At 41.0% G+C, this 12,338-nt stretch overlaps 1 protein-coding gene and 1 long non-coding RNA gene across 17 annotated transcripts in view; one reads left to right on the plus strand and one right to left on the minus strand.

Moving 5' to 3' along the window:
- The window catches only part of LOC310844864 (schwannomin-interacting protein 1), a 384,519-nt gene that overhangs the window by 364,779 nt on the left and 7,402 nt on the right, over positions 1–12,338 (plus strand). For all 16 annotated transcript variants that reach the window (XM_083739577.1, XM_083739569.1, XM_083739579.1 and 13 more), the window contains 3 exons: positions 8,725–8,842; positions 9,943–10,140; positions 10,921–11,044. In XM_083739577.1, coding sequence (XP_083595703.1) covers positions 8,725–8,842; positions 9,943–10,140; positions 10,921–11,044 — 440 coding nt within the window. The remainder of the gene's footprint in view (positions 1–8,724; positions 8,843–9,942; positions 10,141–10,920; positions 11,045–12,338) is intronic.
- LOC310845195 lies at positions 7,668–8,964 on the minus strand. The gene is made up of 2 exons (XR_014564565.1): positions 8,428–8,964; positions 7,668–8,059 (listed from the first exon to the last, which is right to left on the minus strand). It is a non-coding gene; the product is annotated as an uncharacterized lncRNA (long non-coding RNA).

The raw sequence follows: 12,338 nt of genomic DNA on the forward strand, positions 1-12,338 counted from the left end.
GGGAAAGGTATGGTTTAATATACTATTCCATAAGCCATCTCAAACTCAGCAGAGGTGAGGATATAAATATTTAAAGAAACATCAGTAACATCTGTAATGAATAATTTCTTCAGCTGCTTTAAAGATTTTAAAAGCGCTCAGCACATTAAGTCTGGATACTGTTTGAATTATCAGTGTTACTTAAAAGCCTTTTGAAGTCTACACTGAGTTACACACTGCACTTAACTGAGTTTATCTGGCTATTCCAGTGGCTAGTCACGACGCTTTTCGTTTGTTAAAGTCATATATTTAGTGACGTCTCGCTTTTTGTACTATTGTATGATTGTTTGCCTTTGGCTAAGCCAGGCATAGGCAAACTCGGCCCTCCAGATGTTTAGGGACTACAACTCCCATCATCCCTGACCACTGGTCCTGTTAGCTAGGGATGATGGGAGTTGTAGTCCCAAAACATCTGGAGGGCCGAGTTTGCCTATGCCTGGGCTAAGCAATAAAGATTTGGATTTAGTGGGAGATTTCAAATGTATTACCAAGAAATACAAATAATTTTATGAAGCAGCACTGCCTCCCTTCAGACATCTGAACTCAAGGACATATATTTGAGTACAGCCACCCAAACCCCCAGTCTTACACTGGCATATAATTGTATATTCTTTGAGAAGCTATGAAGGCCCTTTATACTTTGTAAGAAATCCAGTCTCTTGCCTCTGTTGTAAAATTCTGAATACTGCACACTTAACACGGACAAATGCCACAGCAGCTGTAAACACTTTAATGGTAACCAAACTTTTATATAGGCATGATAAATAAAAGTGTGTGAATGGTCAGTCCTGATGAAAATTTATTTTCAACATAAATGTAGAAACCAAAGAGCATTTGTGCATGCAGTGGTGAGCTGTTATTGTCTGTGGGAGAATCATCAAAATATACATTCTCCAGTTTATCACTGGAAAAAGGATTTTGTGGCTCCTGGTTATTTAAACAAGCAATGCATTATCTGGAAGGATAAAGGACAAGAGTTCTTTCAACATCCCATTCTCCATTTTGAGGCCCAAACAAGAGTCCACAATCCCTTGTTGACAATAATAAGAATTGGACTAAGGGTGCCTCCACACCCCAAATATTTGGTGCTCAGCTCTCTACTTTGCTTTGAGGACACAACCTGAGTTAAAGTGGCACTTTGGGGGGTACAAATTGTATTAATCACCCACCACGTTGCATATGGCCACAACCATTGCAGAAAAAAATCATGTTTCAAGCACCTAATTTTGTTACCTTCCAGTAGTAGCAGTTGTGATAGCTCCTCAACGGTGGTATAGTGGTAAATTTTTGAAGCATAGGAACTCACCATGACAGCCCTGCCTCCCTTTGAAGCCACACCTTCCAAGGGCACTCTAAAATCACAGGCTGGGGAGACCCCTGTTCATATCTATGTTCAGACATGATGATTCCTGGGTGACCTTGGGCCTGTCACTCCCTAAGCCTGCCCTACCTAACAAAGGTATCATGTGCCAGGCCAGATTTGTCCCACTCCACAGGCTTGCAACACAGTCAAATACTGCTCTGGTAGGGGCCCCTTGGGACCCCTTCCTCTTCTTTGGCATAGGTTCATGGTAGAGGAGGAAACATATGGCACATGGATGTCTTGTGCAAGCAGACACAAGTTCACACATGCAAATGCCCTGACTGTTTCACTGATTAGGCTTTTCTTTGCACCTCCAAAGCCACATTCACTGATCCCCTGCAAGGGTACGGGTTCAGGCAAAATAGTCTCTGAATGGCACAGCCTGGCACTTTCAGAGTTCCCAGGAAGGGTCTGTTTTCCACGCACAGGAGCCCAAAAGTCAAATTTCCTTGAGGAGGCAAGGGCAGCCAAGTGTGGACTTCCTACCCTAGCACTGATTGAAAGTCATCTGTTGTTTTTCTTCCTCTGATTTTCAAGGTTCTTTGGAAAACAAAGAACAAGAAGGCCTGGTTCTTACTCTGGCTACCTTTTAATAGAAAGTTTAACAAGAGTCAGGAAGGAAAAGAAGAAAAGAAAACTTCAGCTCATATTAATAGTACAGTAGCCGTCAGTACCTCCATCTCAATTTAAGCATACAAGTCAATATACATAGCCTGATAGATATTGAAGACTGGCCCTGATTCTGATCATATGTATGGCTACTGGGACATAAGTCCTATCATATTAAACAAACTCACTCCCTGGTTGATGTGCATAGGATAGGAACTGACAGTATACTCCTATGCATGGCTACTCAGGAAAAAATCCTATTTTCAGTGGTACTTGCTCTCAGGCAAGTCTCTCTAGGACTGCGGCATTTGTCTCCTAGTTTTCTCTCTCTGAACTCCTCAACATTTTCCCTATAACGTGTGTGCTGGTATTAAGAACAGAGGTTATGACTCACAAAGGAGTAAGGAGTTAATCTATTTCCCTTTGCAAACAATGCTAGAATAAAGCAAAGGAACAGTATATGTTATCACACCCTTCCCCGGGTAGCTATAATTTATACTTCATGCCTAAAGCCCATTGAATGTCTTGTGCAGCAGAAAAAGACATGGCGTAAAAATGTAAGTATGCAATTATTCATTATATATTGCATATTAATAATGCATCCAAAGAGCCATTAAAGTAAATGGAAAATAATATTTTACTGTCCATTTCCACTGAAGAGTAATACAAGATTAAATCTCCTGGGAATGGGGGCGCAAAGAAGGAATGGCATGAATCAAAGCCCATGTTTATTAGTTACACATGTCTTGTCTGCCTGGTGATATGTTTTGTTTACCATCATATTTCAAGTTCTTAATGAAATAACAAATTAGGAATGGTTCTTCTGTGAATCGCAGTCGCTGTATGGATATTCCATATCTGTCCAGAGGAGGAAAAAACCCATATGCTTCTGTATTGTCTACAGAGTCTCGGTGGCTATAAATCACAGTTAGCATTTTTATGGCTTGACATTACACAGCTTAGGAATTTTGTCAAGGGAGATGGCTGAATAGAAGTCCAGATGGCCAGAAGCATAACATCACCACAATCACAATAAACACCTTTATGGAAGAATTGTTTCTGACTAGAGAGACCAGCCAAATGCATCATCGAAAGAACGCTTTAAAAAATAATCTCTTCTCCCTGCCTTGTGCACAAGTTAATATAATACTTTAGCAGGTGCTCTCTGTATGCACAAATAACTGGATGATTGGTGAATTTTAAATTTAATCCTTTAATGTGCATGTGGCTTCCATTACAACCCATTCCTTATTTATGATAAAAGGATGCCTAAAGTTGCAAGAAAGTGCTACAGGCCACCTTGTGGCTGAGATCATGTTCGATTTTGGAATAAAGGAACCATTATGTACATTATACCAGTAAATAGGTTGTTAAAGTATTGCCTGCTGATTTAAGCGAGCACAGAGGGCCAAAGGCACTGCTATTCAGCTTTGGACAATCCACTGGCGCTGGGTGGTTTCTGTTGCTGTTGTTTTTTCTTCCTTTCTTTTTAATGCATTTTATTGCTTTTTAACATATAATAAACACAATTTAAAAACACAGTAAACACCAACCATGTCAGCTTGTCTGTCATTTCTTGGGAAAATGCATAACAGCAGCTTAAAACTAGAACCACGACTTTGTTGTTGTTGTTTAGTCGTTTAGTCGTGTCCGACTCTTTGTGACCCATGGACCAGAGCACGCCAGGCACTCCTGTCTTCCACTGCCTCCCCCAGTTTGGTCAAACTCATGTTAGTAGCTTCGAGAACACTGTCCAACCATGTCGTCCTCTGTCGTCCCCTTCTCCTTGTGCCCTCCATCTTTTCCAACATCAGGGTCTTTTCCAGGGAGTCTTCTCTTTTCATGAGGTGGCCGAAGTATTGGAGCCTCAGCTTCAGGATCTGTCCTTCCAGTGAGCACTCAGGGCTGATTTCCTTCAGAATGGAGAGGTTTGATCTTCTTGCAGTCCATGGGACTCTCAAGAGTCTCCTCCAGCACCATAATTCAAAGGCATCAATTCTTCGGCAATCAGCCTTCTTTATGGTCCAGCTCACACTTCCATACAGAACCATGACTTAGAACCAGTTTAAAATGTATATTAAAAACTCTGATCCAGTCAGTCTCTCCAGATGTTTCCATGGGTCTCAACTTCTCAATCTGTCCCAAACAAACTTGAAAATCTCTTTATCACCCCATTCATTTGCCAGAGCAAGGAGTGTCCTGGTGCTCTGGCAGATCATATTGTTGCTTCTGTTCTGAAAAACATCCTGGAACCATGACACACACACACACACCCTGCATCCTTGCTCAGCTTCATGAATCATCTTTGAAGAGACATTCCCCCTTTTTAGACAGGAAGGAATTGCTCTTCTTGACATCTGGAGACAGACACAGACGCACAGACACACACACTTGTATTAAAGATAATAAACAGCCTATGATGTCTGCCCTGATGCAGGGAGTTCTATTTTTCTCACCTGCACATTTATGCAGGTTTAATTGACTAAAACTCATATGACTTTAAGATTTCTTTAATCAGGCAATGGTCCTATTTATAAATGGTGATTTAAAAAAAACAACAGAGTTACAGTGGTTAACGGATTCTTCAGCTACATTAATCTTTTTTTTTTTTTAATGTTTATAAAAACTGCAGGTGGCAACCATCTTACGAGAAACACTTTCATTCACACACAGGGCCAATACCTGTGTGTATATCATCAGAAAAGTTCCTTCTTACTTCAGATATACCGTTTTACCTGTAGGCAATTCTACACAAATTTAATTGGTTGTTTAATGGACTAAAATTCATATCTTAAAATACATATCTTAATTAGCACTATGCAACTAAGAAGTAGTGCCTGAGTTTGCTTTCTCCTCCTGCTCTGCTTCTCTTTTGTGTCATATATTTTGGGCTGTAAAGCTGCAGACAGGGACTGTCTTACTACTGATCTTTATAACCCTTTTTTGGCTGAAGAACAGGGTTTTAAATGCTTTAAATAATAGGTGTGTTTAGTTCAACTAAGTTCAAGTAACATAGCCTAAAGCCCTGGTTCTTTGGGGGATAGGGCTGTTGAGTAGGATTGTTCTTGGTCTTCCCTTAAGGAGATGCCTATTCTGCCTTTGGCTAAAATAGTACTCAATGTACAGCAATTAAAATTGGCAGTACAGTACTAGTGCAATACAGTCATACCTCAGGTTACAGACGGTTCAGGTTGCGTTTTTTCGGGTTACGGACCACCGAAACCTGGAAGTACTGGAATGGGTTACTTCCAGGTTTGGGCGGTCGCACATGTGCAGAAGCGCTAAATCACACTTTGTGTATGCACAGAAGCGCCGAATCGCAACCCGCGCGTGCGCAGATGCACCGCTGCATTGCGAACACTGCAGGTTGCAAACGTGCATCCCGCACGGGTCACATTTGCAACCCAAGCGTCCACTGTAAATGATTTTTGTGTGTCTATCATGAAACAATGTTAACTGAAAAGTTTCATCTCTGAACAATGCTCAGAGCAGTCTTTCTGTAACACTCAACATTTGCTTTATCATTGGGACCCATAAAGTCACCTGTGGGCCAGATGGATAATTCCACTTCCTAATAAACCTTGGATGTGGTAGCCTCACATCGACCCGCAGGAGCATCAGAAACAGGGCAGATGCGTTGATTTGGTGCGAGTGCAGGTGTGGCTTCATTCCTCCCCACATGTATGAGCTGGATTGGGAAGAGATATTGCCTCCCCTCAGTATTCAGTCATTATGGCAAAATGCTGTTCCTAGCAATGCTCCACAAACATAAGAACAAGCTTTAGAAAGAAGAAACATACACAACACAGGATGCTGCTGGTTTTTGCAGGCTATTTGAAGTTCTCCTAAATTACAGCCAACCATTCTGTTCTTAAAATGAATTGCATTCCAATCACTTATGCCATGAGGTTTCTGCAGCGCTCAGACGTGGTCCACATGGGTGTTTAGCATACATTTGTAAAGAGGGTGGATTCCCCAGCTCCCAAAGCTTTCAGTCAAAGAATATATGGCCAGTAGGGCAGGCGGAAAAGAAGGTTGTCAATTAAAACAATGAGATGGCAAGGAAAGGCCATGTGGTGAGGAACATATAATTATTGTGGTGGGGTTTTTAAAGAGGGTGTGTGGGCAGATTTATGGCATGTGCTCTTTCGAAAGCCTTTTGATTGACACACTTTGGGAGATCTAGAGGGTATTTGAATGAGGAGGAAAAAGTGAGCAGTTGAATGAATGCCAAGATGATGTTCACATGCAAGGAGTAGACGTTGCTCCACAGAAGCCTTCCTTATGTGCCAGAAGGCCTGTGACTTCTACATGAATACCGGTTGAAGCTAGGTGGCACTATTGTATAGAACTGATTTTCCAGGTATTCTGATTTTATTCATTTATTTAGGTCCAACTTTACAGGTGATATGTATGTACAGTATGTATGTTTATCAAGATTTATATTCTGCTTAATAAACAATTAAAATCTGAGTGGTTTATTTGAAATGGTATAAAGCAGGGCGGGCTGTCAAACAGGTCTCAAGCTACTGGTTGATTGGTTGATTGCGGCATGTCCCTGGTCGATCCTGGTTGATCTTAGACCCCCCCAAAAAATGGGAATAGATTGCAGTCTCTTGGAAGTTGGACACCCCTGGTATAAAATATTCTTTTTTCTTTAAGCAATAGAAACAGACTTTTAAAACAGACATAATAGAATTGCTAAACTGTAGATAAAAACCAACGTATTTTAAAAACAAATAATAATGTACCTGTACATAATAATGACATGTCTGGGTAGGCTTGCCTAGATCAACATTTTAAGCAGGTATTGATAACCAATAATGCTATTAGGCACGGAGTTCTAGAAAATATATTCTGAGTGGTTTTAAATGCTTCAGCTTCTTCTTCTGTTTAATTGGGGAGGCCATTCCTGGCCAGTCATGCACAAGAGATTTTGTGATATATTTTTTTCTCAACAATGTACAAAAAAACAGTAAGTTCTCTGGGTGTGAAGAACACCCTTTTGAATTTGATTGCAGCCATTCTGCACAAGAGCACTCAGAGCTAATCAGGTGAACAGAAAATTACTGTTTTGGACACAGGCAACGGCAGCTGATTGCATTTCTCTAAAATAATGTAAAGCAGCATTAGGCAGAAGGTAGGTCAAGATCCCTGGGTGGCTTGCAATAGTTTGGCAAGGGTTTACAACTGAGTTGTTTAGCAATGGGAACAATAAAATGGCTTTTCCCACCTAAATTAGGCTGCTGAAATGGAGAAAGCTAACCAGGAGTGGATTTTTATGCGAAAAACACTGTGAGTCAATTCAGTTCTGGTACACATAATGGGCTCAGGTGCCCCCTGCCCTTTCATTCTAACTGCATTTTGCACCTGACTCTGGGTGGTAGTTCTTGGGGATCTAGTAAAATGCAAAGTATAAGTAGCAAGCCTGAAGCCAATCTACCCCGTCAGGTAGAAATAGCAAATCTGTACTCGTCTTTTGCAGGCAACTGTAAATCCAACAGTAAAAACAAATTGGGATAAGTTAGTTCTAAATGCAATGTTGTATTTTATTATTCAGACACGTTAACTGTTTCCAGACTGAGAATCTCCATTATTTACATGTGTAACTTTTTTTATTAAAAAAAAAAAAAGTTTCTCAGAATGCTTCCTCTCCCCTCCCCCTTTCAAATCTAGCACAGTTACAGTTTGGAAATGTATTTGCTAAACTTTGCTAAATTTGGATCATCTCAATATGTCGTAATGATAAACTCTCATACATAACCCAACTTTTTCCTTTTTAGCCTGTTCAACTGTACTTTAAATAAAGCTCAAGCGATGGTAAACAAGTTACTCAAGCATGTAAACTGGTTTCTAGAGACCAGCAGAGAAAAGGAAACATAGGGGATGGTATCGAACTCCTAATGAATGTATAAGTCAGAATCAGATACCTGTTTGAAATGTAAAGAGAAGGAGGGTACCTTTTCCCATATGTAGTAGTCATGTAAGGTAGCACAAGTTTTCTGGGAAATGATTTATAATAAGTTGAAAAAAATATTGAAGATATATCTGAAGGAGCGTCTCCACCCCCATCGTTCTACCCGGACACTGAGGTCCAGCACCGAGGGCCTTCTAGCTGTTCCCTCACTGTGAGAAGCCAAGTTACAGGGAACCAGGCAGAGGGCCTTCTCAGTAGTGGCGCCCTCCCTGTGGAACGTCCTCCCACCAGATGTCAAAGAGAACAACAACTACCAGACTTTCAGAAGACATCTGAAAGCAGCCCTGTTTAAGGAAGCTTTTAGTGTTTGATGTATTACAGTATTTTAATGTTTTTTGGAAGCCACCCAGAGTGGCTGGGGAAACCCAGCCAGATGGGCGGGGTATAAATAAATTATTATTATTATTATTATTATTATTATTATTATTATTATTATTACTTTTGTTAAGAAAACCAGAAGCTTTTCTTTTAGGTATAATTGGTGGAGAGGTACCCAAAGAGCACAAAAAAAAATTATGTACGCTACTACAGCTGCCCGAATGATTTATGCTCAAAGACAGAAAGAAGAAACAATTCCAACGAAGGAGGACTAGGAATTAACATTGATGGAGTATGCAGAAATGGCAAAACTTTCTAGAAGAATAAGAATCCAAGAGCCAAAGTACATTTTGTATCGTTGCAAGCAGTGATAATCCAATCTCTCTTTCCCTCTCACTCTTTTTTTCCTCTGTTCAAGGTTACAAAGTGGGATGAATTTACAGATTTGTTTTGTAAATGACAGCGGAAGTGACAAAGATAGTGATGCTGACGACAGCAAGACCGAAACAAGTTTGGATACACCTTTGTCTCCCATGGTGAGTTTCAGTCTTACAGAAGATGTTGAAAAATGTCAGGAAATGTGCACCAAATTCCGGTTTTCTTTTTTTTTTAAATTTACCTTTATTAAATTTTAAAACATAAAAGAAAAAGAACAAAATACTACAGCTGTCAAAACAATATTATACACTTCAAAGAAACAGACGCAACGTAATATTGGCAGCCAAAACATTACTAAGAAAGAAATACAATATATAAATAGCGTAAATAAAAAGTATTTCTGGTAAGTATTTCTGCTATTGTGACATTGTGTCACACTTGTTTATTCCCCGCTTGTTAAAAAGAAGGACTGGTCTTTCACGAGCTTGGAGCATAGGCTATTTATGTGCATAACCTATAATGAGAAGCGTAGGCCTCAGTTTGTATTGCAGGTTATATGTATGTCAAGGGATGATGTTGCTCCCCAAGGCCAGATCCCTCGCCACAATTTTATGGATAACCGATGTGCCTGGGTTGTGTGCCCTAAGAACGTTGGTTGCCACGTGTCCTCTTTTTCCAGGACACATCCTCTTTTTCATGGGTAGAGCTGTCATAGCAATCCATAGTTAGAAGTCGGCAAAAGTATCCTCTTTTTTGCTCTTCAAAATGGCAACCTTAAAATATTATGGGACAAGTGGCTGCTTTTAGCCCTGGCCAGTCAATTAGGCAAGTGGGTATAGTTCTTAGACCAGGGATAGCTTACCTAGTGCCCTCCAGGTATGGTTGAACTTCACCTGCCATCAGCAGGTGAAGAGTGGTGTCAGTCGCAGTATGAGAATCTAAAGAGGTATTTTGTGTGGCATCATAGGGATCCTTTCAGATCTATACCATCTGCTTAGACCTGTAGCAGTTCTCTAATGTCTCAGGTATAATTCTTTCCCAGCTCAGACATCTGGTGTCCTTCAAACCAGGGGTGCCAAAGGTTTAACGCTAGAGTCTAAACACAATTCTGGAAGAGGGCTGGTTTACTTCTGGTTCATGCCATTCACATTAAGGCTAGAGTTAATGTTTATTGTTTTAATTCATTGATTAAATTGCTAGCGGCTGAATTAGACAAGCCTGATTGTGTATATATATATATCTTGTGTCTTTTTTCTAGAGCAAGCAGAGCTCTTCCTATTCTGACAGAGACACTACTGAAGAGGAATCTGAATCCCTAGATGACATGGATTTTCTCTCAAGGCAAAAGAAACTCCAAGCTGAAGCCAAAATGGCCTTAGCAATGGCAAAACCAATGGCCAAAATGCAAGTAGAGGTGGAAAAGCAAAACAGGAAAAAATCTCCCGTAGCTGACCTTGTAAGTATCTTGTAGAAGATCAATGCCTGCGAGTTGTTTCTAGCCATGGAAGTTGCCCCAGTTGCAATAAAGCTTTTTGGAATTTGGGAAAGCTTATAGCTCCATCTGGGAGGGACGCGGGTGGTGCTGTGGGTTGAACCACAGAGCCTAGGAGTTGCCGATCAGAAGGTCGGCGGTTCGAATCCCCGCGACAGGGTGAGCTCCTGTTGCTCGGTCCCTGCTCCTGCCAACTTAGCAGTTCGAAAGCACGTCAAAGTGCAAGTAGATAAATAGGTACCGCTCCAGCGGGAAGATAAACAGCATTTCCGTGCACTGCTCTGGTTTAGTCATGCTGGCCACATGACTCGGAAGCTGTACGCCGGCTCCCTCGGCCAATAAAGCGAGATGAGCACCGCAATCCTAGAGTCGGCTACAACTGGACCTAATGGTCAGGGGCCCCTTTACCTTTATAGCTCCATCTGAGATGTAAAAAATGAGTTTTAAAAGTGGAGCATATTTATTTAATATATTTGATTCAGAACATGCAGGGGAGGAAAAGTTTTCCCCCCTTTGTTAGAGTATAGTATTTATAAAATCTTAGTACAGTATGTGGTATCTAAACTTGATAAATTTTATCCATTCAGTACCTAATGACTAATGCTCAGGGTGCTTAATATATAGTAGGTTACCATCATTAGCTATTATTGCTAATACATTAGAAAATATGCTGACAGAAGTTCTTTTTTTGTCATTGTTGCTGGCCATGACAGTGGCCTAAAGTGTTGTTGTCGTTCTTTTTAGCTGCCACATATGCCTCATATAAGTGAATGTTTGATGAAAAGAAGCTTAAAGCCCACAGATCTGAGAGATATGACGATTGGGCAGCTACAGGTGATAGTCAATGATCTACATTCACAGATAGAAAGTAAGTCTTCTCCCTTGGTATTATGTCCTTTCGCTATTCGTGGCACCTCGGCTTAAGGGAACAGAAACTGTTCCATTGCATGTGAGACCTGACACCAACATTGAACCAAGGAAGAACTGTAGTTCAGTGGTAGAACATCTGCTTTGCATGCAGAAGGCCCCTGGTATCTCTAGGTAGGGCTGGAAGAGACCCCCGTCTGAAATCCTGGTGAACCACTGCTGGTCATTGTGGATAATATGGACCTAGATGGATCAGTGATCTGTGTCCTCCTATGATTATGTCATCTCCAATACAGTGGTACCTTGGTTTACGAACTTAATCCGTTCTGGAAGTCCTTTCTTAAACCAAAGCGTTCTTAAACCAAGGCATTCTTTCCCATAGCAGCGGGGAACTCAATTTACTAAAGGAACACACTCAACAGGAAGCCAAACATGTTCTGCTTCCAAATCAAAGTTCACAAACCAGAACACCTACTAACCGGTTTGCAGCATTCTTAATCCAAGTTGTTCATAAACTAAGCTGTTCTAAAACAAGGTACCACTGTACTAGAGGGAAATATCTTCAGTGCCAACATCTTCTCTTCAGATAACATTGGGGGCCATTGCCCCCAAAGCAAGTTTTAAATCAAAACATATTGGGCTTTTTATTCCATGCTAGCTTGTGGCATGTTGCATTTCTTGTACTTTTCGTCTTAGATATGGAGAAGAGAAATCACAGATCTGGAAGTGACTTTTGAGCTTCAGACTTTAGGTCACGAATGGCTATTATTCAGTAATCTAATGCCAACTGAGGAAGAAGAAGGCCCTCTGCACGTCACTCTCTTTTCAGCAATCCTTGAAACAATAGCATTTGAATATGAGTTCTCTTTAGTTTTACTATTTAGAGTGCTTTTGCATGAGATGCAGAAATGGGGGGCTAGGAAACCATGCATTTGTGGAGATCTTGCACAAAAAAGAGCAGCAGATGTCTCTTGCACACCATGGTTGGTTGTAGGTTTCTTCCAGCTTTGCATGATACCTGGAACTGTGTAGAGAAGAGGAAGCATGAGATTCCCATGTTTCCAGCTCTCTTCCATTACATCTTGTGCAAAGGCACAAGTAGACAACTTCAGCCCTTTGCAATATTTAGGCCATACTAAAGGGACGCGGGTGCTGCTGTAGTCTAAACCACAGAGCCTAGGACTTGCCGATCGGAAAGTCAGTGGTTCGAATCCCCACAAGGGGTGAGCTCTCATTGTTCGGTCCCAGCTCCTGCCTATCTAGCAGTTCGAAAGCACATCAAAATGCAAGTAGAT

The sequence above is a fragment of the Podarcis gaigeae genome (genome assembly GCF_964106915.1).
Source record: "Podarcis gaigeae genome assembly, chromosome: 5".
Lineage (NCBI taxonomy): Eukaryota > Metazoa > Chordata > Lepidosauria > Squamata > Lacertidae > Podarcis > Podarcis gaigeae.